The sequence below is a fragment of the Saccharomyces paradoxus genome, chromosome V (assembly GCF_002079055.1).
Source record: "Saccharomyces paradoxus chromosome V, complete sequence".
Taxonomy (NCBI): Eukaryota; Fungi; Ascomycota; class Saccharomycetes; order Saccharomycetales; family Saccharomycetaceae; genus Saccharomyces; species Saccharomyces paradoxus.
The window spans coordinates 294,298-315,484 of NC_047491.1; the positions used below are offsets into that span (position 1 = coordinate 294,298).

General features: G+C 38.4%; 12 protein-coding genes and 1 non-coding gene across 13 annotated transcripts; 7 read left to right on the top strand and 6 right to left on the bottom strand.

Annotated features, from left to right (window-relative positions):
- Positions 1-532: 532 nt before the first annotated feature.
- Positions 533-3,199, top strand: RNR1 (ribonucleotide-diphosphate reductase subunit RNR1; the record flags this gene model as incomplete). Its single annotated transcript, XM_033909997.1, has 1 exon — positions 533-3,199. The coding sequence occupies one exon, from the start codon at positions 533-535 to the stop codon at positions 3,197-3,199; it is 2,667 nt and encodes an 888-aa protein (XP_033765888.1).
- A 353-nt stretch (positions 3,200-3,552) lies between these two features.
- On the bottom strand, positions 3,553-3,927 carry TDA2 (Tda2p; the record flags this gene model as incomplete). The annotated part of the gene is made up of 1 exon (XM_033909998.1): positions 3,553-3,927. The coding sequence occupies one exon, from the start codon at positions 3,925-3,927 to the stop codon at positions 3,553-3,555; it is 375 nt and encodes a 124-aa protein (XP_033765889.1).
- Positions 3,928-4,405: 478 nt separating this feature from the next.
- On the top strand, positions 4,406-4,795 carry VTC1 (Vtc1p; the record flags this gene model as incomplete). Its single annotated transcript, XM_033909999.1, has 1 exon — positions 4,406-4,795. The coding sequence occupies one exon, from the start codon at positions 4,406-4,408 to the stop codon at positions 4,793-4,795; it is 390 nt and encodes a 129-aa protein (XP_033765890.1).
- An 823-nt stretch (positions 4,796-5,618) lies between these two features.
- ALD5 (aldehyde dehydrogenase (NAD(P)(+)) ALD5) lies at positions 5,619-7,181 on the top strand (the record flags this gene model as incomplete). Its single annotated transcript, XM_033910000.1, has 1 exon — positions 5,619-7,181. The coding sequence occupies one exon, from the start codon at positions 5,619-5,621 to the stop codon at positions 7,179-7,181; it is 1,563 nt and encodes a 520-aa protein (XP_033765891.1).
- A 739-nt stretch (positions 7,182-7,920) lies between these two features.
- Positions 7,921-8,822, top strand: RPS24A (40S ribosomal protein eS24; the record flags this gene model as incomplete). The annotated part of the gene is made up of 2 exons (XM_033910001.1): positions 7,921-7,923; positions 8,418-8,822. 2 exons carry the CDS (start codon positions 7,921-7,923, stop codon positions 8,820-8,822), a joined length of 408 nt encoding a protein of 135 aa, XP_033765892.1.
- Positions 8,823-9,308: 486 nt separating this feature from the next.
- Positions 9,309-9,626, top strand: YOS1 (Yos1p; the record flags this gene model as incomplete). The annotated part of the gene is made up of 2 exons (XM_033910002.1): positions 9,309-9,402; positions 9,505-9,626. 2 exons carry the CDS (start codon positions 9,309-9,311, stop codon positions 9,624-9,626), a joined length of 216 nt encoding a protein of 71 aa, XP_033765893.1.
- Positions 9,627-10,057: 431 nt separating this feature from the next.
- PTP3 (tyrosine protein phosphatase PTP3) lies at positions 10,058-12,802 on the bottom strand (the record flags this gene model as incomplete). The annotated part of the gene is made up of 1 exon (XM_033910003.1): positions 10,058-12,802. The coding sequence occupies one exon, from the start codon at positions 12,800-12,802 to the stop codon at positions 10,058-10,060; it is 2,745 nt and encodes a 914-aa protein (XP_033765894.1).
- An 814-nt stretch (positions 12,803-13,616) lies between these two features.
- Positions 13,617-13,689, bottom strand: SPAR_Etrna11A. Its single transcript has one exon. It is a non-coding gene; the product is annotated as a tRNA-Ala (tRNA).
- A 491-nt stretch (positions 13,690-14,180) lies between these two features.
- Positions 14,181-15,089, bottom strand: SPAR_E01520 (uncharacterized protein; the record flags this gene model as incomplete). Its single annotated transcript, XM_033910004.1, has 1 exon — positions 14,181-15,089. The coding sequence occupies one exon, from the start codon at positions 15,087-15,089 to the stop codon at positions 14,181-14,183; it is 909 nt and encodes a 302-aa protein (XP_033765895.1).
- A 64-nt stretch (positions 15,090-15,153) lies between these two features.
- SPAR_E01530 (uncharacterized protein) lies at positions 15,154-15,372 on the top strand (the record flags this gene model as incomplete). The annotated part of the gene is made up of 1 exon (XM_033910005.1): positions 15,154-15,372. One exon carries the CDS (start codon positions 15,154-15,156, stop codon positions 15,370-15,372), a length of 219 nt encoding a protein of 72 aa, XP_033765896.1.
- An 803-nt stretch (positions 15,373-16,175) lies between these two features.
- On the bottom strand, positions 16,176-18,131 carry MRX1 (Mrx1p; the record flags this gene model as incomplete). The annotated part of the gene is made up of 1 exon (XM_033910006.1): positions 16,176-18,131. One exon carries the CDS (start codon positions 18,129-18,131, stop codon positions 16,176-16,178), a length of 1,956 nt encoding a protein of 651 aa, XP_033765897.1.
- Positions 18,132-18,443: 312 nt separating this feature from the next.
- Positions 18,444-19,979, bottom strand: ICP55 (aminopeptidase; the record flags this gene model as incomplete). The annotated part of the gene is made up of 1 exon (XM_033910007.1): positions 18,444-19,979. One exon carries the CDS (start codon positions 19,977-19,979, stop codon positions 18,444-18,446), a length of 1,536 nt encoding a protein of 511 aa, XP_033765898.1.
- Positions 19,980-20,538: 559 nt separating this feature from the next.
- On the top strand, positions 20,539-21,171 carry SPAR_E01560 (uncharacterized protein; the record flags this gene model as incomplete). The annotated part of the gene is made up of 1 exon (XM_033910008.1): positions 20,539-21,171. The coding sequence occupies one exon, from the start codon at positions 20,539-20,541 to the stop codon at positions 21,169-21,171; it is 633 nt and encodes a 210-aa protein (XP_033765899.1).
- Between the last annotated feature and the right edge of the window lie 16 nt (positions 21,172-21,187).

A 21,187-nucleotide genomic window follows, 5' to 3' on the forward strand; every position in this document is an offset into this window, starting at 1 on the left:
TGGGGAGAAATATTTCGTAGCCCTGGAACGATCTTGTTTACGCGTTTCATCCCATTAATATGGCACCCAGTCAACTTTAAAAAAGGAAAAACGCGTAAAATGTGGTCGGGTAAGGCCATCCCTTGTTACTTTAATTGCTTCTTTTTTAAAATTCTAAGCAAACGCGTCATTTTGATCCTCAGGACACAGAAATCCTTGCAGGATCTAAGTGGGTGTTGAATAGAGGACGCGTAAAAACGATATGGAAATTTTTTTCTCAAAGGTCAGAAATAATAAGTTGGCGTAGCTAGTTTCGTGTTCGATAGAAACCTCCAACAAAGTCCGCGGCTCACGATTTAGAATAACAAGTTTAGAGTCTATCCTGTTGCCTTAGTTCAGTTGGAAACATTGAATAGAAATTATATAAAGGAGCTGATATTTCATTGTTTGAAGATTTCTCTATCAAATTTAATCACATCTCCTCCTTTTCTATCCCCTTCAGAGCAGGAGAAACAATCACAAACGACACTTCCTTTGCTGATATATTAACATCATGTACGTTTATAAAAGAGACGGTCGTAAAGAACCTGTCCAATTTGATAAGATCACTGCTCGTATATCACGCTTATGCTATGGTTTAGACCCAAAACATATCGACGCCGTTAAGGTCACCCAACGTATCATTTCTGGTGTCTACGAAGGTGTCACAACAATCGAACTAGACAACTTAGCCGCAGAAACATGTGCGTACATGACCACTGTTCATCCAGATTACGCTACCTTAGCTGCTAGGATCGCCATTTCTAATTTACATAAACAAACTACGAAACAATTTTCTAAAGTTGTCGAAGATCTTTATAGATACGTCAACGCCGCTACTGGTAAGCCCGCTCCCATGATTTCTGACGATGTCTACAATATTGTCATGGAAAACAAGGATAAATTAAACTCTGCAATTGTCTATGACAGAGATTTCCAGTACAGTTATTTTGGTTTCAAAACTTTGGAACGTTCTTATTTACTAAGAATCAACGGTCAAGTGGCCGAACGTCCACAACACTTAATTATGAGAGTCGCACTGGGCATCCACGGCAGAGACATCGAAGCGGCTCTAGAAACATATAACTTAATGTCTCTAAAATACTTTACTCATGCCTCTCCAACTTTGTTTAATGCTGGTACTCCAAAACCTCAAATGTCCTCTTGTTTCTTGGTCGCCATGAAGGAGGACTCTATCGAGGGTATTTACGACACTTTGAAAGAATGTGCTTTGATTTCCAAAACTGCTGGTGGTATTGGTCTACATATCCATAATATTCGTTCAACTGGTTCTTACATTGCTGGTACAAACGGTACCTCTAACGGGTTAATTCCCATGATTCGTGTTTTTAATAACACCGCCCGTTATGTCGACCAGGGTGGTAACAAAAGACCTGGCGCCTTTGCCCTGTACCTGGAACCATGGCATGCTGATATTTTTGATTTTATTGATATCAGAAAGAACCACGGTAAAGAAGAAATTCGTGCAAGAGATTTGTTTCCTGCTCTATGGATTCCTGATCTTTTCATGAAGCGTGTTGAAGAGAATGGGACTTGGACTTTGTTCTCTCCAACAGCCGCTCCTGGTCTAAGCGACTGTTATGGCGACGAGTTTGAAGCTCTATATACCCGCTACGAAAAAGAAGGTCGTGGTAAGACCATTAAGGCTCAAAAATTATGGTATTCCATTTTGGAAGCACAAACTGAAACGGGTACACCTTTTGTCGTTTATAAGGATGCTTGCAACAGAAAGTCTAACCAAAAAAACTTAGGTGTTATCAAGTCATCAAACTTATGCTGTGAAATTGTTGAGTACTCAGCTCCGGACGAAACTGCTGTTTGTAACTTGGCTTCTGTTGCCTTGCCAGCATTCATTGAAACGTCAGAGGACGGCCAAACTTCTACATACAACTTCAAAAAATTACACGAAATTGCCAAAGTTGTTACTCGTAATTTAAACAGAGTTATTGATCGTAATTACTACCCTGTTGAAGAAGCGAAAAGATCCAATATGAGACATAGACCAATTGCTTTGGGTGTTCAAGGTTTGGCTGACACTTTCATGTTGCTACGTTTACCCTTTGATTCTGAAGAGGCCCGTTTACTAAATATCCAAATCTTTGAAACAATTTATCATGCCTCTATGGAAGCTTCTTGTGAACTAGCTCAAAAGGACGGACCATACGAAACCTTCCAAGGTTCTCCAGCTTCTCAAGGTATACTTCAGTTCGATATGTGGGACCAAAAACCCTACGGCATGTGGGATTGGGATACTTTGAGGGAAGATGTCATGAAGCATGGTATTAGAAACTCTTTGACCATGGCACCAATGCCTACTGCATCCACGTCCCAAATATTGGGTTATAATGAATGTTTTGAACCAGTTACCTCCAATATGTACTCCCGTCGTGTCTTATCCGGTGAATTCCAAGTTGTGAACCCTTACTTACTACGCGATTTGGTTGATTTAGGTATTTGGGATGAGGGTATGAAACAGTATTTGATTACACAGAACGGCTCCATTCAAGGTTTACCAAATGTTCCACAAGAATTGAAGGATTTATACAAAACTGTCTGGGAAATTTCACAAAAGACTATCATTAACATGGCAGCCGATCGTTCTGTTTATATCGATCAATCTCATTCATTGAATTTGTTCTTGCGTGCCCCAACTATGGGTAAGCTAACAAGTATGCATTTTTACGGGTGGAAGAAGGGATTGAAGACCGGTATGTACTACTTGAGAACCCAAGCCGCATCTGCTGCGATTCAATTTACTATTGACCAGAAGATCGCCGATCAAGCTACTGAAAACGTTGCTGATATCTCTAACTTAAAGCGTCCCACATATATGGCTTCCAGTGCAAGCTACGCTGCCAGCGATTTTGTGCCTGCAGCCGTAGCTGCAAATGTAACTATTCCATCTTTAGATAGCTCCTCAGAAGCTTCAAGAGAGGCATCACCAGCTCCAACAGGTAACCATTCATTAGCTAAAGGAATTGCTGAGTTGAAAGTCCAAGAGTCTAAGGTAGAAGTTCCTGAAGTACCCGCCCCAACAACGAATGAAGAAAAAGCTGCCCCCATCGCAGATGATGAGGAAACGGAGTTCGACATTTACAACTCTAAAGTTATAGCATGTGCTATTGATAACCCAGAAGCCTGTGAAATGTGTTCCGGTTAATAGGGGCTAAGTTTTTTATTTCTTCAATTCTATTCTTTATCAAAATTTGGGTTTTTACTTCAAGGTGTAATTTATATTTTCTTTCGTTATTTCTGATAAAAAAATTGGTTTCAATTCTAATGCCAAGCTAAAGGGTACCCCCTATGTATGTTTACTAATTATTTTATCTACTTTGCATATATACATAAAAAAAAAGTCGAATAATTTAACGTGGACGTTTCATACTATCCTTGTAAGGAGTGCGAGGGTGCAGAATCCCTCTCGCACCCCCAGAAGCCGCTCTTGACAATATCATTTTACAAAGTAACGCAGTTCTAAGCCGGCAACATTAAAGCAGATATACTAATACATCTCTACTTGTGCAGCCAAAGAATTGTCATCAAATAGCACTTGGCGTCATTTTCGTCTTCCAGTTTATAGTTGAATATACCATCTTTTTTAGATTGCCAGGATGCGCCTGTATCATTCTTCAATGAGAAATTGGCGGTTCCTCCGCTGAGTTCTCCAATATCTAATGTCGTCACCGTAACAATATATTTATATAAAGAAGAGTGCTTTTCAAGTTTTTCTAGAACCAATTTTATAAGGAGGTTTGAAATTGATTTAGTTGAAGGATCAGTTTCATTGTCATCTCTTAAACTGTCATAACTTTCTTGAATTAACCAAACTAGCTTTTCTTCGGGCAAAGGAGAGTTATCACTCCTCCCATCCTTTATTTCAATCTGCATGGTTATTTGTTGTTGACTTGCCGTGATCGCTAACTTTTATCCTAAAATTTACAATGCGTTTTGTAAAAACTGCAGGATAATACCCGCTAGTAGGGGGAAGGGAACGTCTTCCTTAGTTAAGGAATTTACAAAAAAAATAGGTATATGAACACCGCCGTCTGATCAAATGATAAGGGTCACTAAACATAACAAACTAAGAACAGTATTAGAGATCGAATAAAGTGAGGCTCTCTCTTTAAGTACCTTCGAGCACGTATCAGATAACCGTCGGTTTGTATCGCTTATTACGGTTGGTGATACTTCACTCTGAAATAGATATTAGCACGTGCCTCGGAGAGAAGAAAATGAATGCTGCATTATACAAAATAGATAACACTATTTAAGAGTCCATATTCCATAACCAGCAACTCGCATACACGTTACGTACGATTTACTGGTCTATTGAGTACGAATAAAAACTACGCCAGATTTCCACAATATGTCTTCAGCACCATTATTACAAAGAACACCTGGGAAAAAGATTGCTTTGCCCACACGAGTAGAGCCTAAAGTGTTCTTTGCGAATGAGCGTACCTTTTTGTCATGGTTGAACTTTACTGTTATGTTGGGAGGCCTTGGTGTAGGTTTGCTGAATTTTGGTGACAAGATAGGTAGAGTTAGTGCAGGACTATTTACTTTTGTTGCTATGGGTACAATGATATACGCGCTTGTGACATACCACTGGAGAGCTGCTGCAATTAGACGTAGAGGTTCAGGTCCTTACGATGACAGATTGGGGCCTACTTTGTTATGCTTTTTCTTATTGGTTGCTGTCATTATCAACTTTATATTAAGATTGAAATATAATGATGCTAACACTAAATTATGAAATTGTAATTCCAATGTCATAAGCGAAGGATGCGCATTAGACCGTCTTTTTCAAGAAGCTCACAAATAATTTAGTTTCATATAAACGCATATATAGAAAGTATACATCTATAGGTAATCATGAACAATAAAAATATTCACGTTTCGGAAGCTCGGTTTGTACTAGTCACGTTTCAACACCAAGCAATAAATAAACCCCTTTCGCTAGGACGTATTATCGGTCTGAAAAGTTCATTTTCCGATGAGACATCTTTTCTCTTGTGGCTATGCCTAAGAACCTTTACACATCATAAATACGTATACAAAAAGGGTCCCATTTTATTTTTTTATTTTTTTGGCCGCTACCGGGCTGGCGAGTACTTAATTGAACTCTGAGCGTAGCACAACTGAGGAGCTCGTTAGCCGTAGTGTTAAGCTCTTAATTACCATTACGGTAAACGCCGGGAACGTGCGTAGGGTTTTTTTTCGTATTAGGCTGAATAGGCTCGCGCAGCCTTCAGAATACCGCTTAAGGCGCCAAAATATGGAAGCTATTCTCTTTTTTTTTTTCACGAACTGAGGGGGTTGTGTGTGTCTGAAAATGTTGAAAGACTTCTGACTCATCACTACGCAGTTTCTCAGAGCTTCTCGATGAGAATGGCTTCAAAGAACAGAACAAAAACAAGATTATATAAGCCCTATATAGAGGGAAGGCCTTAACTAATTCTTGGGTCTAGGATTTCTTGATATCATTAACATATATAACAATACAATAAGTATTTGATCTGACGCAGTTAAGATAGAAGACCGCTTCACAACATCGACAAAAAGGTAAAGAAGAAGAAATGCTTTCTCGCACAAGAGCTACAGCTCTGAATTCCAACTTATTCAGCAGAAACTTGTTACGCCTTTATTCACAAGCACCATTACGCGTTCCAATCACTCTACCAAATGGTCATACCTATGAACAACCAACAGGTTTATTCATCAACGGTGAATTTGTTGCTTCTAAGCAAAGGAAGACGTTTGATGTGATCAACCCATCTAACGAAGAAAAGATAACAACTGTTTATAAGGCTATGGAAGACGACGTTGATACAGCCGTTGCAGCAGCTAAAAAAGCTTTTGACACGAAGTGGTCTATTGTAGAGCCAGAGGTTCGTGCTAAAGCGTTATTCAACTTAGCTGACCTGGTTGAAAAAAATCAAGAAACATTGGCTGCCATTGAATCTATGGATAACGGTAAATCATTGTTTTGTGCACGCGGTGACGTCGCTTTAGTGTCCAAATATTTGCGTTCCTGCGGTGGTTGGGCAGATAAAATCTACGGTAACGTTATTGATACGGGTAGAGACCATTTCACCTACTCGATTAAAGAACCATTAGGTGTTTGTGGCCAAATAATTCCTTGGAACTTCCCTTTGTTGATGTGGTCGTGGAAAATTGGGCCTGCTTTGGCTACAGGTAATACTGTCGTATTGAAACCCGCTGAAACAACTCCATTATCTGCCCTTTTCGCTTCCCAGTTATGCCAGGAAGCAGGCATACCCGCTGGTGTAGTCAATATTCTTCCGGGCTCCGGTAGAGTTGTTGGAGAAAGATTGAGTGTACATCCAGACGTGAAGAAGATTGCTTTTACCGGCTCTACTGCCACCGGCCGCCATATTATGAAGGTTGCCGCCGATACCGTTAAAAAAGTCACACTGGAGCTGGGAGGTAAATCGCCAAATATTGTGTTTGCTGACGCCGATTTAGATAAGGCCGTTCAAAACATTGCCTTTGGTATTTTTTACAACTCTGGTGAAGTTTGCTGTGCTGGTTCCAGAATATACATCCAAGATACAGTATATGAGGAAGTGTTACAAAAATTAAAAGAATACACCGAGTCACTAAAGGTTGGTGACCCATTTAATGAGGAAGTTTTCCAAGGTGCTCAAACATCTGACAAACAGCTGCATAAAATTTTGAAGTACGTCGATGTAGCAAAGTCAGAGGGGGCTCGTCTTGTGACTGGAGGTGTCAGGCATGGCAGTAAAGGTTACTTCGTCAAGCCAACAGTGTTTGCTGACGTCAAAGAAGATATGAGAATTGTTAAGGAGGAAGTGTTTGGTCCTATCGTAACTGTTTCCAAGTTTTCTACCGCTGATGAAGTAATTGCTATGGCAAACAATTCTGAATATGGGTTAGCCGCCGGTATCCACACTAATGATATTAACAAGGCCGTTGATGTGTCCAAAAGAGTGAAAGCTGGTACCGTTTGGATTAATACGTATAACAACTTTCACCAAAATGTTCCTTTCGGTGGTTTTGGCCAGTCAGGTATTGGACGTGAAATGGGTGAGGCTGCCTTAAGTAATTACACTCAAACAAAATCTGTCAGAATTGCCATTGACAAGCCAATTCGTTGAAGTAACTCAGGCCCGCATTGACTGCTCATTGAAGGCATGTATGATAAACATTATAGAATAATGAAGAATGCCTCGTGACATACAAAGAAAACCAAGCAAGGATATATTTTTAAAAAAGAAAACAGAAAAAAATAACGTGATAAACATTAATGAACAATGTATTTACATTCTTAAGCATAGGTGAGAAACTACCTTCTTTACAATTTTTTTTTTTTTTTTTTGTTGATAATGTATATTAGAGAACACATAGTAATCAAATTCGTTTCATTTATCAAACTGCTTACTAGTTGCTGTCTTGTTCGTCAAACTTTCAACTATATAGATATATGCAACTGTCCAAGAGATTAATAATACAAAAGACACCGTATGAGTGCGGCAATATTATCCGACACCTTACTGTAAACCCATACATGTGTAGGACCCATACATTCACAACTTTATCCGCTTGTTCCCTCTCTTCTGCTTTCATGAAGAATATTTGCGCGATGCCGCGGGCTACAATCGGTACTCTATCTTTCCCTGAAGCGTCTAGTGGGCAGGTGCAAACTCCCCGCTGACGGAATACTCCAGAAGGACTGCTTCCTTTGGAAGGAAAGCTTCACCCAATCTTCCACCCAGCGCTTTAACTTTGCCTCAGCGGAGAAGAATTGGATAACTATAGTGGATTTCAAGAGCTAAGGAAAGGTTAGATATTAGTTCAGAACAAAGATTTCAAGAAACCAACATAGATTAAGCAGAAATGGTATGTTAAAAAGTGCTAAAATGCAAGATGGCGTTCCATATTCCACGTAAAAGTTGCCATGAATTAGAAGTATAAAAGACGATGGAATTATCATCACTAGAAAAGAATGGCAAATGAAGAAATGTTAACCAAAAGAGGTGTAACAACAACTTTTGACTAGGACATAAGGTCAATATAGTTCAGTGGCAATCTTATTGTTCTGGAAAGAAATATGAAAGTCACATCACAACAGGTCAACTTTACAATTCAAATATAAAACAGACAAATAGGCCAACTACAATATTTCCCGTTATAAGAGTTTAAACAGTGCTCCGCGAAAGAAACGAAGTTTGACAAAACATTACGTTGAAGGCACCTTTTTTGAAGCGTATTATTTGTATCATGAGAACTGGAAAGAATTATCAAGGACGCCATTTTCCAAGATTTCCTCACCGTGGAACGTATTTTACTAACAATTTTCTAAAATGGTGCTTTACCTAAATTGTTTCCCTTAGTCTGACGCTGTCACTATCCGTACTAGAAAGGTTATCTCCAACCCATTGTTGGCCAGAAAGCAATTCGTTGTCGACGTCTTGCACCCAAACAGAGCTAATGTCTCCAAGGATGAATTGCGTGAAAAGTTAGCTGAAGTCTACAAGGCTGAAAAGGACGCTGTCTCCGTTTTCGGTTTCAGAACCCAATTCGGTGGTGGTAAGTCTGTTGGTTTCGGTTTGATCTACAACTCTGTTGCTGAAGCTAAGAAGTTCGAACCAACCTACAGATTAGTCAGATACGGTTTGGCTGAAAAGGTTGAAAAGGCTTCCAGACAACAAAGAAAGCAAAAGAAGAACAGAGACAAGAAGATCTTCGGTACTGGTAAGAGATTGGCTAAGAAGGTTGCTCGTCGTAACGCCGATTAAGCAAACTAACTTCAAAACGTCAAAATATTTTTACGGATTGTTTAGTTTTCTATATATAAATATGTGTATCTTTTTCCAATAAAAAAATATAATCAATAATTTTAAGAGATCCAAGGATTCATTTCGTAATAAGGAAGTCTCCCAAGTGTAGAGAATGTATTTAATCAAGTGCCTCGGATAATTTCATTAAAAGGCTAAAGGTATTTACGCAGTCATCTTCCCCGCGCACAATGTATTATATTATTTGTAATATCAACACTTACCTTAGAAGGTTTATAATGTTTTGAACTTTGTCTTTCGAACCGATTATATAGCCTTTTCATTCATCATAGTCACGTGATCAGGTTTAAGTACGCACATACAAAAAATTAGCCGGACTGAAGCGCTTCCCAATTAGTTAGTGGTTTATATACGTAAGTCCATTAATAGGAAGAAACTCACACAAAAAGGTTCTCGGAAGAGGAAGGTATTCGATATAGAAGAGATATGGTGTTGTTTGGATTGGGTAGATTATTTTACGTCATTTTATTACTGATCAATGCTGTTGCAGTGCTGAGCGAAGAAAGGTTCTTAAGAAGAAGTATGTAAACAGGAGAGACAACCATAAACAAATTATTTTAAAGTGACAATTAATACTAACTTTATTGAATATGCTAATGCAATTTTTCATCGATTTGTGCAGTTGGCCTAGGGAGGTCAAATGATGAGGCGCCTGTTTTTGGTCAGGATCAAAATACCACGAAGTCCAAAGTTGTTCAACTAATTGGCGCCGTACAGACGTTACTGAGGAGTATGTTAATTTAATGAAGAAATTATGAAAGTTATATATTATCAACATTTCCGTTCTTTTTCACTTTCCGTTAAAAATTTTACTAACGTTTCATTTATAATATTGTAGTACCATTAATTGGAATAAATATACTGGTGATTGTTTACGAATTACTATTGGGATGAACTAAGCGTACAGAACAGATATTACATATCACTATATACAAGAAACTAGCTGTAATAGTTTTTTCTTTTTCATCTTTTCGGTTTTAACTCTATTATAAAAGAAAGATATGAATGAGTACTCAGCAGTATAGTATATTGAAAATTAAAGAGATAATGCATAATTTGAGAAAAAGTACTGTGTTATGTAGCTAGTTACTGCCAAATATGTATCAGCGAATATCACGTGTAAAGGATTCCTTGAAAACATAAAATAGGGATCAAATACGGTCATATTAGTTTATTTATTGTGGCAGTTCTTTCAATTTATCATCCACAAACGTCTCCAAGATCTCTAATTTTTCGATTTGCTTGATCAATGCACTCAATGATATATTGTCCTTGTTACTTCCATCACCAATCTTTGTCTCTGTTATGTCATCAAGACGTAATCGGAAATAAAATAACAAGCAGTCATAAATGAAAATAAACTGGTTAATATTCTGGACCATGGATATTCGCTGCTTTCTAAAAATGTTAATTGTCCATGAAATTGGATCGAATAACTTTGCTGGATATTTTAATTTAACGAATTCCTTCTGCAACATTTCAAACATTTCGAAGTTTGATAGAATGGAATCTATTGTACATAAAGTACCGGTTCTTCCACAACCTGCGGAACAATGAACTAAAATAGTGGGAAGTTGGTCGTTGTGATAGTAATTTCTGGAAAATAGCGTATCTATTATATGATTCTTTACGTTGATTGCTTGTAAGATTGAGGTAGGATTTAGTAAAGTGCCCAGATCAGGCCAATTTTTCACCTGAATCTGCAACAGTTCATAAGGTTTCTCTTGATCGTGATAAATTAACTGGATCTTTCTTATGAGTATTGCGTCATCATCTTCTCCTTCTCCTTCATCATTACTATTATCCTTATTAATGTTATAATTATTATTATTATTATTATTATTGTTTCCGTGAACGTTAACTGAAAATAAATTATTATTTTGTGTTTCGGTAACTTTTTTCCTCGGAGAACCAGTGTCAGGCATTTTTAATATTATTTTTTCTAATAATTTAACGTGAATGCCATTATAATTACCATCTTGCCAATAACGGTAACATTTTTCGATACCATTTTCAAAATCGTTTGTCAATGAGAGAACCAACGGAACACCATTATTTAATATGCAGGTATAAAAATCATGTACAGTGGAGGGCATGGGAGCTTGTGTGGCTATATAGCGCACTCTTCTTGTTGTGGTTGTAGTTGTTTGAAACGATGAATTTTGCTCAACAGAAAATCGTGGCAGAGACAAATAGTTTGCGTTGATATAATTGTCAAGGATACCACCATCAGAAGTAGTATGTGAATGCTTAATGCCTTTTGATGATTGCGAACCTTTTTTGAGGATCACTCTTGAATGCTCGTAGGGAAAAATGTCCTTGTACCTATTTTTGGCCCCTAATTCAACACCCGATGATATTATAACGTCATCCGACTCCGAATCGGAATCTGATTCAAGACTGAGCATCGATTTATACTTACTGTACTGAGTAAATATCGGCTGAGAGTGCGACCTCTTTTGTATTTTGTTCACGTCAGGAAATTTCGGGGGCATGATGGTTGAAGAGGAAGTTGAACTCAATTGCTCAGGATATGACGACTGCTTGTCAAGTATAAATGAGTTTTCCTTTTTTTTGAAAGAAACAGAATGGTTCAAGCGTCTTTTCTCTAAGAAATCTAATTTTTGAAACTGAGAAACCAATTCGACCTTGGGAATTGTCATCAGATGTTGGAACCATTCAGGTATAACGGAGTCAATGTCCTCTTTCTCGTAGGTTCTGCTCAGGTTCTCGTATTTAATCTGAAAGCCTAATTTGTCTTTATTAGTGTCCTTTTCAAAAGAATTTTGGTTCTTTGGAAATTGGAAGTTTTGTAAAGTTTTTTTGGCAGAATCGTTATTGTACCATCTTTCATGTTCTTCTTTGATGTTGACTGCACTCAGATATGTCTCTAGATCCATTATTTCTTCATTCTGCGAGAATTTGAATATTTGATTTATGTTTGTTTGTGGTGCAGGCAACTGGAACTTAAATAAGGCAGATATGGGGGAAGACGAAGACATGGGGGAGTCTGATAGGATATTACGTGGAGAGGGAGAATTGGAAAAGTTTGAATGTTCTGATCTACTATCATCAGGAACTTTCAATTTGAGGTTCATTTGCGGGGATGATAGTGGTGTTGTCGCCGTCATATGCGGCCCTATGTTGTGTAGATTATTGATAAGGTTTGTCTTGGGGCTTTTAGGTTCAGCTGAGCTAAGGCAATTCGAGTTAAACGTATTAGTCTTTATGTGATCTGGAAATAAAATTTTGAATTGAGGGAAACCACACATCAATATAGAAACAGTTTTTTTAGCCTTAGTGTCAAACTCCATTAGCTTGGAAGCTATTCCGAAGCAAGGTAAAGAAACAGAACTTTCCGTTTGATTTCCTGTACTATCATAAATGATAATTCGAAGGTTATCGATGGCCAGTTTACGTCTCAACAGGGCTTGCTCGCTGGGAGTCAAGTTGTCTAAGAGTTTGGAAAAAGTGAAATTTTTCCTCCTGAGTAACGTGGAAGGCAAACAAACATGAATGGAGTTCGTAACAATGGATTTGGCGTGTTCAGTAAACGGCCTGACGTCTAGTAAGAGCACCTTTTCATTTGGTAAAGTTTCAATTATCTTGCCTAGTTCAACAGCAGTTATTAACGAGCAACCTTGTGGTTTATTATATCGTTGTTCTTTGGGCTTAAAACTTGGTAGTACAGGAGCGGTTGCTCTCTTCAGTAGTACCGGCGAAGATGTCTTATAGCTCACTAAAGGACTACTGGCCTTGGGGCTATGGTATATGTTGCTGTTCATGTTGTTGTGATAACTGTTGTCAGGATGATGCTTCGAATATGCATTCGAACCCGTTCCTACCAAAGTACTAGTATCGGAAAGTACTGAAGTGTGGTCGGTGGGAAGAATGCTTGGGCAGTGTAGACTGTCCTTCATGTAATAGATGATAAGCAGATCTGCGTTTCCTGGTGGACGAGGAAAATATAATAATGACTTTCTGTGGACTTTTCAGTGATAAGAGCACCTACGCTGTTATAACACCGATGGTAGTTTGATATGCAAGTTTGTGGTCTGTCTATACAGTTCTTTGATTATGCTTGAACTGATGATGTTACATGCGAAGAGAGAAGACCGTTAAGGTCGATGAAAATATAGTGTTACATCCGCGAGTGCAAGTGGCGAGGAGAAGATTGCACTCTTGCGCATCGAACACTACCTATCTGCATCCATCCATGCCAGGTGCGCAAACCGCTGGGTCTGGCTAACACCACATTCCCGCTGCGCTGAGTTCTCCGATGACGTTTTGCCGCAAAATATTTTTTTCATCAAGGTCTTTTCTTTTCGTTCAGCGTCAGCGGGCCCAAATCTCAAAGTCGCCGCCATTCTGTTTAATGTTTAAAGTTTCCGCTCACTACACCAAGATGGCAGCAGGAAATGCCAGAAAAAGCGTGGGGTCTGGTCAGATATTAGAAGTACACATCGGTGGGTGTGTAGCAGTGGCGACACATAAATGGCCATAATGGGGGTGATTTTACGTATAGCATACATAGACATCTGTCGTTGGGGTTTGCTACCAGTGAACGGATTTAACGAGCAAGCAGCGAAAGTAGCCGAAAACCTCTTATTGTTAATAGTCATTTAGCAGCCGCTCTGCTGCTGTTTTCCTGTGGGGTGAGGTGGGCTGTGATTCGGTAACCTCGCTTGCGGTCTAACAAAAACAGAAAAAAATCTTGGCACAAAAAGATTTCATTGGACGCAACCGGAATCGAACCGATGACCTCTTCCTTGCAAGGGAAGCGCGCTACCAACTGCGCCATGTGCCCAGAATTTCTGTATGTGTTGGATCTCAACATGGGATACCTCAGTATAAGCAATTTTAGCCCGTAGACGATTTTAGGGTTTCATTCCAACACCCATGAAAAAGGTAAGATTGAGTATGCCTAAGATGAACCAATCAAAGTTATAAATACCTGAAGAAATGAGTTTAGATCTGTTGGATGGTGAAACATAAAAAACAGAATGAGGAATAATCGTAATATTTTTATGTAGAAATATCAATTCCATTGTGAGAATTCCAATATCCTCGAGGAGAACTTCTAGTATATTCTGTATACATAATATTATTGCCTTTATCAACAATGGAATCCCAACAATTATCTCAAGGTTCACCCAATTCTCAAGATCCGACTTAGATCTTGTATAATATGTAGAATTGCCTGCATGAGTATATGATTTACATTAAAAACGTCGAATTAGCTTTTCGCATACGTCTCAACCAAGAGGAGCGCGGTAAAAACTATGGGAAACTCAATTGTTAACCTTGCGCCTGATCAAAGCAGTCATTAATACCCATATTATTTGTGTCAACTGATGGACAGTCAATACTCCAGGGATAATAACGAGACCAAGCATCATTGGCAACTACTCTCAGCTCGGCACGCCAAGAACCACCGTGGCTATAGGTAACACAAAATGCTGTCTTGCCATGATTGTGCATACTGGATACTGAAGCACGAACTGCACACGTTAAATTTTCTTCAGAGGCTGTGGTATCACAGTTACTGTTTGTTGACCACGTCTTGACAAACAAACTCCAACCCTCTTGCCCATCAAGAAAGATATTCGTGAACTCCTGGCTGCCACAATACTTCTTCCCATCGTTCCCATGAACGGCCCATGCTACCCATTGCGCTATGCAGCTGTTCAAATTAGCCATAAGCGTTGTGGAAGAGACGGCCCCATTGTACAATCGAGACCAAGTTCTTACCTCTACCCCGCAAAACTTGGCTCTACAGAGGGTAGATTCACCAGTTTCCTGGTTGCGTTTGTACTGCAGGTCTGCTGGTGTTTCAACAGAACCGTCGACGGCTACATTGATGGCATTACTGATACTTATTGCCGTGACATCATTTTGTAGTTGCTCGACGAGAATATGCTGAGTGAAATTGGCCGCTTGAGTAGTTATATTACTAATAATGGTGGGGTATTCAGTAGCATCACGCTTGTTGAAGGATTCAGGGACAGTACCATTTGCAGTTAATCCTACTGTCTGGTAAAATTCAACCATGGAAACAGGAGCGATTGCCAAATTATCGTACATTTTCCAGAATCCTGATGGCAAGCCCTGGCTTTCACCACCCGTCAGGTAGATCTCAGCATGTGTGCATGCGCATAACAATAAGATCGCATAAAAAAATGAAACGGCATAATATCCTGAGGTCATTCTTCTCTTTTGGATTGATTGCTTGCTTCTGTATCTTGTAATACTTCTTTCAGAGAGGGCCAATATGCAGTTATTATACAAGTTTAGTTACGGTTATGTGAAGACTTTGAATAATGCTGCAAAACTGTTGGGTGCTGCAAAACTGTTGAGTGCTGCAAAACTGTTGGGTGCTGCAAAACTGTTAGAAAGCATTGCCTCTTGTATAAGATGTAGTCGCATTACTTCAGTTAATGACTTGAACCAGTTTGTTTTTCAATTCACGGCTGTATTCTTCACTAATTAAACGATTAGCGGGAGTCAGGGAAATAGAAAGAATATTTGCAAATGGAGCACCATTTTAGAATTTTTTTTTTTTTCAGTGCTCACAGGTTGATGATAATGATAAAATATTTTGTTCTTTAGAATTATTTACATATTGTTTAGAAATGAACGATTATTCACACTTATTACTATATTGGTTTAAAATGGTTAACAGTTTGCTCGAGATATCAACACAATCTAGTCTTACATAAAACTTTCTTTTTTGTCCCCGGAAATCTGGCGCAAACCCTTTTTCATAGGATTGACTTAGAATAGTTGAAGAGCGCTTTCTCTTGCAAAGGAGGTGCTAACCCTTCTTACTTTGGTTTATTTTCGTGTTGGAACAAGTAGTTCAAAAATATACAGGCGAGTTGATATAATAACATTATGTGCGTTCTCATCGTATACTTAGGCACATCTCTTATACGCTTATATATAATTGCAACAGTAACAGAATAATGAAACTGTTAAAAGCAATATGTAGACAATGACGCAATTGAGTTACAGATCCAATATATACGTGGAAAATATGAGTTGTTACACTGAACATGTTATATTTACCTGACATACCACTATATTGTACTGATGATACTTAAGACGTGCCAATTGCGCGTGTTATATGAACCTCTCCTTCATAGTATAGGAAGATGTACTTTTATTCTTAATTAACACCACCTTTGAATAATTTATCATCAGCAACCTTCAATTAACAAAAAAATAGGAAAAAAATTGGAAAAAACCTCAAAACTATGTACATATTGAAAGGAGTAAATAATCAATTTTTATTTAAAACTTGTCATAGCTGGTTTCAAGTATCAGCTCGGCCAAGTCCTCCATGATGCACTCTTCACTGGTACTTGTATTTTCGCTATCACCCTTCCTTCTTGAGTTGCCTTCAATGTCCGCTAAATCTTCCAGTAATATTTGCTTCAGCCTCAAAAGGAGCCTTCTGGCAAGAAACTTCTTTCTTTCCGTGCCTTTTAAACTGGTTATTTCCTCACTATCCAGTGACGGAAGCTTGATTCTCTCGGTTAAAATCTTGACTAAACGAATTCCCTCCAACGTAACAAAGCGCTTGTCTTCTATGCTCGCTTTAAATTCCTTCCCGAACTCACCCTTCAACAAAGATTTCAAGTATTCATCTAGTATACTTTTCAGTTCCACTGTAGACACTTTATCATTCATGTTCAGATTTTTAAGGATAGGAAACAGGAACTTCCATGAATTAAACCCGTAAACTTTGCCGTTCAACTTTGATGAGTATGTGGCCTCTACGCTATCTATAAACCCCCGAATCTTGTGCAAAGTAGCTTCAGCATTTGATGCATCTTTGTTTATAACGGCCTTGAGACTTTGTCTTTGGAATGCGTTGTACACCAAAATTAACGTCCTCCTGGTTATTGAGATTTGTGCCGACGAGGCTACCCGTTCATAAATGTCCAGACACTCGTCCCCGCAAGTGGTGGGCCTCGTTGTTATGACAGTTTCCATGTATTTGTGATATATGCTCTGATCTAACATTTGGTTGCTCTGTGCCTCTAATGTCTGAAATATTTCCATAGCAAGATCATATTCCTTGTTTTTCAAACAGTAATTCATAAATAATCCCACAACATGTTTGTTGAGAGGAAAGGGCTTATTGATGTTCCAATGACTTAGTGGAACTAATGTAGGAATATCGCTTTGTGTCAAATACTTCTTGAAAATGGTCTTATCAAATTGAAAATATTCACAGAGGGCCCATAGTCCCATTCCTTGCTTCTCAATATTTGGTGACTTCTGGCTACATATTACTTCACAGTACTCAAATAACAATTTAGAATCGACACAATAGTCTGGTATTTTATTCATCAAATCATTGAGTACCACCATAAAACGTTTCTCATCGGCAATCCTAGTACAAGATCTTATCATTAAGGTATATGTAATACTATCCTTTTTCAAACCTGGGCACTTTATATTAAGAAGTTTGAACACTAGTGTTTCATCGGTACAATTTATCAGTGCCGCCAAAGCGGTATTATATTCTATTTCCGTGAGCTCATTTTTGTCACACAAACTATCTATAGTCTTCAAAACAAGTTCTCCGTATTTTTTTGAGACCAAATTGTCTTGTTTTGAGAGCCCATTAAAGAGGATTGTGATGGAATGTTGATCAATAGGGACTCCCCATTTTTTTCGCCAATTGAAGATATCTACAGCACTTTGTTGGGACTGCACAACTTCGAAATAATATTTCATAATCAAATTCATCCCAACGACGCCTTTCTTTTTAGCTAGCCTAGCCAAAAAGACAGCTTTTTCCAGTTGTCCTCTTTTCAAAAATTTTTGAACATCATTGGCGATTAATTTGGAATCACGTAACTGTTCTCCATTGACGCCTAGTATGGTATAAAAGAGTCTCTTATCTTTGGTTAAGGATAGGAACTTCAAGTCGCTTTGGCTAGTTGGCCCCAGTTTTGTATCTGCTAATGTCTCATTATTTATTTTATGAAATTTTCGAAGAATATGAAAAGCTTGATCCTTGGGATATGCTGTCTTTTGTAATTTCTTCAATTGTCTTCTTTTCTTAGAATTTATTCTCTCCAATTGCTTGGACGTTTTATTTAATATGAAACCGTGACGTTCTAGCTCATGAAGTCTTTCTTTTACTTGAGTTTTCCGCAGATTTGTCAATGAATGAAAAGACCTTCTCAGTAGAGACTCTGTGAGATTGAGTGCAATGTTTATTCGGGATAGCATTCTAGCAAATATGCGAGTGTCTATAACTATTCTTGAAGACTGTAGTGACTTAAAGGACGCTTGATTCAGATTCTTGGTTCTCTGGTGCTCTTTTGTAGTTTTTAGGCCACATCTTTATTTCGCCGTAACTAAAAATAAAAACTAAACAGTAGTTCTCAAGAAGAAGAGGAAAAAACAAAAAGAAAGCTGGAGAAGAAAAGTATTCAAACGATTTTCAGTAGGTTGTTGGAATTTTCCGTCAATTTTAAAAAGATACTAAATCGATAAGTTATGTATCCGTATATACAGGGTGTACTCAATTTCGCAAAACCATTACAATGGTGCCATCTCGTCCTCTTTGAATTTTGTAGATACGCCATTCTGCATGACATTTTCTAAATCGTCAATCTCTTTTACTGCTTCAACCGTTAAATTAGTGTAGGCATCTTCACCGATGGCTATATCATCTTCAATTCTTATTCCGACATTTCTAAAGTAAGATGGAAATGATTCATCGTTAGGAATATATAAACCCGGTTCAATAGTGATAACTTGACCAGGCTTCAGTGGTTCGTACCTGGAAACTTTAGACACATCGTGAACGTCTAGACCTAAATTATGGCCAATATAGTGGGGGTATAATTTTTCAACATTCCAACCGGAGACTTTATCTATGCCTAAATTTTTCAGCTCTTGTTTCATCAACGTAATACTCTCTTCATGAATATCGTGGAGAGAATAGTTATTGTTAGCTTTACACAGTTTGATGCAGTCACGCTGGACATTTAATACAGCTTCGTAGAGGTCTCTTTGTGCAGCGGTGAATTTCCCATTATTGGGCCACGTCCTCGAAATATCAGCACAATAACCACCCAAGGAACCTGCGGCGTCTACAAGAACCATTTCATCGTCAAACATAACATCATCGTTTCTTGTGTAATGGATACACAAAGAATTCGAACCCGTAGCGACCACGGGAATATATGCATCTTTATCACAGCCACCGGATATAAATTTGTAATGAAGAAAGGAATCTAAAGTTCTCTCATTCCTAAACCTTTTGGCAAAGGCTTGGTTAAACGATCTTCCTGATATTTGGCCCGCCCTTCTCATAATTCTCAATTCTTGAGGAGATTTGATCTTACGGAACTCTGCAATTCTTTTACTAATGGGCTTGATAGTCTTGTTCGCAATGGAATTCAAAGATCGATTACTATTCCCACTGCCATCCAAGAAGCTCTTGATGTGCTTAAAATTGGATGAACTTGAATTAGAAGTCGATAACACATCAAAATAGATGAAGTCATTCCTGTTAATTATTTTGGGCAAGTATTTGGACAAATCACTAATGGAAGCAGATTCATCAGCGTTGAAAATTTCCTGAGCACCATAAACGCCAGACCTGAATCCTTCCCACTTTTCGGCAAATGCATCCTTTGGTGGGACCAGCATGTGGAAAATTGTATCACTTAAGTTATCAGTTGGCTTTTCTAAAACCATGACTGAATTAGGTTCGTTCCAACCACTAAGATAAAACAAGTCATTTTCCTGTTGGAAGGGGTAAAATACTGCTCCAGATGCAAATTGGATATCATTACCAGCTAAAATCACACAACTTTTGGGAGGCAAGGTTTCCGCCAACCTAATTCTTCTTTCATAGTACTCCAGGGCTGGAATACCTGGTGTCAACTCGCCTGACTTGATAAGGAACGGCCTTGTCTCATGCAATGGCTGGCCTGCCTCAATAGGGATTCTGACTCTATTAGTAAAAGGATGACTTTTTTGTTGTTCCAGTGGCGATATCAACTTCGAGAAGTGCCTTTGACAAGATTGCAGAGAAAACCGTACTGGGTTTATTCTATGTAGCATATCAATAGAAAATCAACACTCTTTTTTCCTTTTCCAATTATATTCTCCTTTCGAATTATTAGACTTCCTTTAGCGTAATCGATCTTCTCTTTGCAGTGCAGTTAGCGATCGTTATTCCAGATGAGTTGATATATATTTACTCTATCTTGTACTATTTTTATGAACAAGAAAGGCTATTATCACAATACCTTTGGTTTCTATCTAAGTCTATGAGTGTGTTACATAATTGCATTTGACCATTCCGAGAAATAAGTCATTCTTCGTTTTTCTCTCTTTACCTTTTGATGGTGCGGCTTTCGTATCTGCGTCTCATCCCTCCCCCCTTACCGCTCGCCAGAACTGTCTAGCTTAGCAATTCTCTATCAACCTGCTATTCCAATTATTCTATCTACCGTACGTTGCAGTTTTTTATCGAACGTGCTAACACGCACCGTAAACGTTTAAATATGAATATTTTAATATTTAATTCAGTATATGTATCTATAGTAAAAAAGGATAACAACAATAGTAACAAAAGGAACAGACAGACAAGATAACAAAAAGAAGCAGATAATTAATAATGCCTGACTCATCACATTCAATAAGTTCAAAAGATATTGCATCTGCTATCTCTCTCTATGATCAATCCATTTACACTAATAATAGGTCTGCTAACCTGGACTTAGACCAGAGATCAATGAGCCCTTCCAATATTGCTTACGGTGAAGATAGGATAACAAGAACGAACTCGGGTTGTTCCATCACATCAGGCGCCTCAATGATTGCCACAAAGGATGGTATTCAGGGGAGTAATGTCAAAAGAGACGGGATTCCGAAATATTCACTTAATTTATTAAACTCCATGGTTCGAAAACAATACGATCACAATAATGGAACAAAGTCTCCTACTTCAAAGACTAACAATATGGTTGACCCAAAGAACAAAAAGAAGGACAAAAAAAAGAAGAACGACAAGGATGATGAATTTAAGGTGGCCCATAATCAGAGCAAAAAGTTCTACAAACTCAACACCACTTCCAACTCTAATCTTACCTCTGATTCTACGACTTCATTATCGGACCAGTTTTATTTCCAGAAAAGTAACGCTGATTCTGCTCCGTTGGACAATGCAAATTACCCCCACTCCGATCATTCCCCTTCTCTAAACTCTATGGATAATACTACAAAGCATAGCAGTAACGTGCACACTTGAATCGTGTTACCACAGC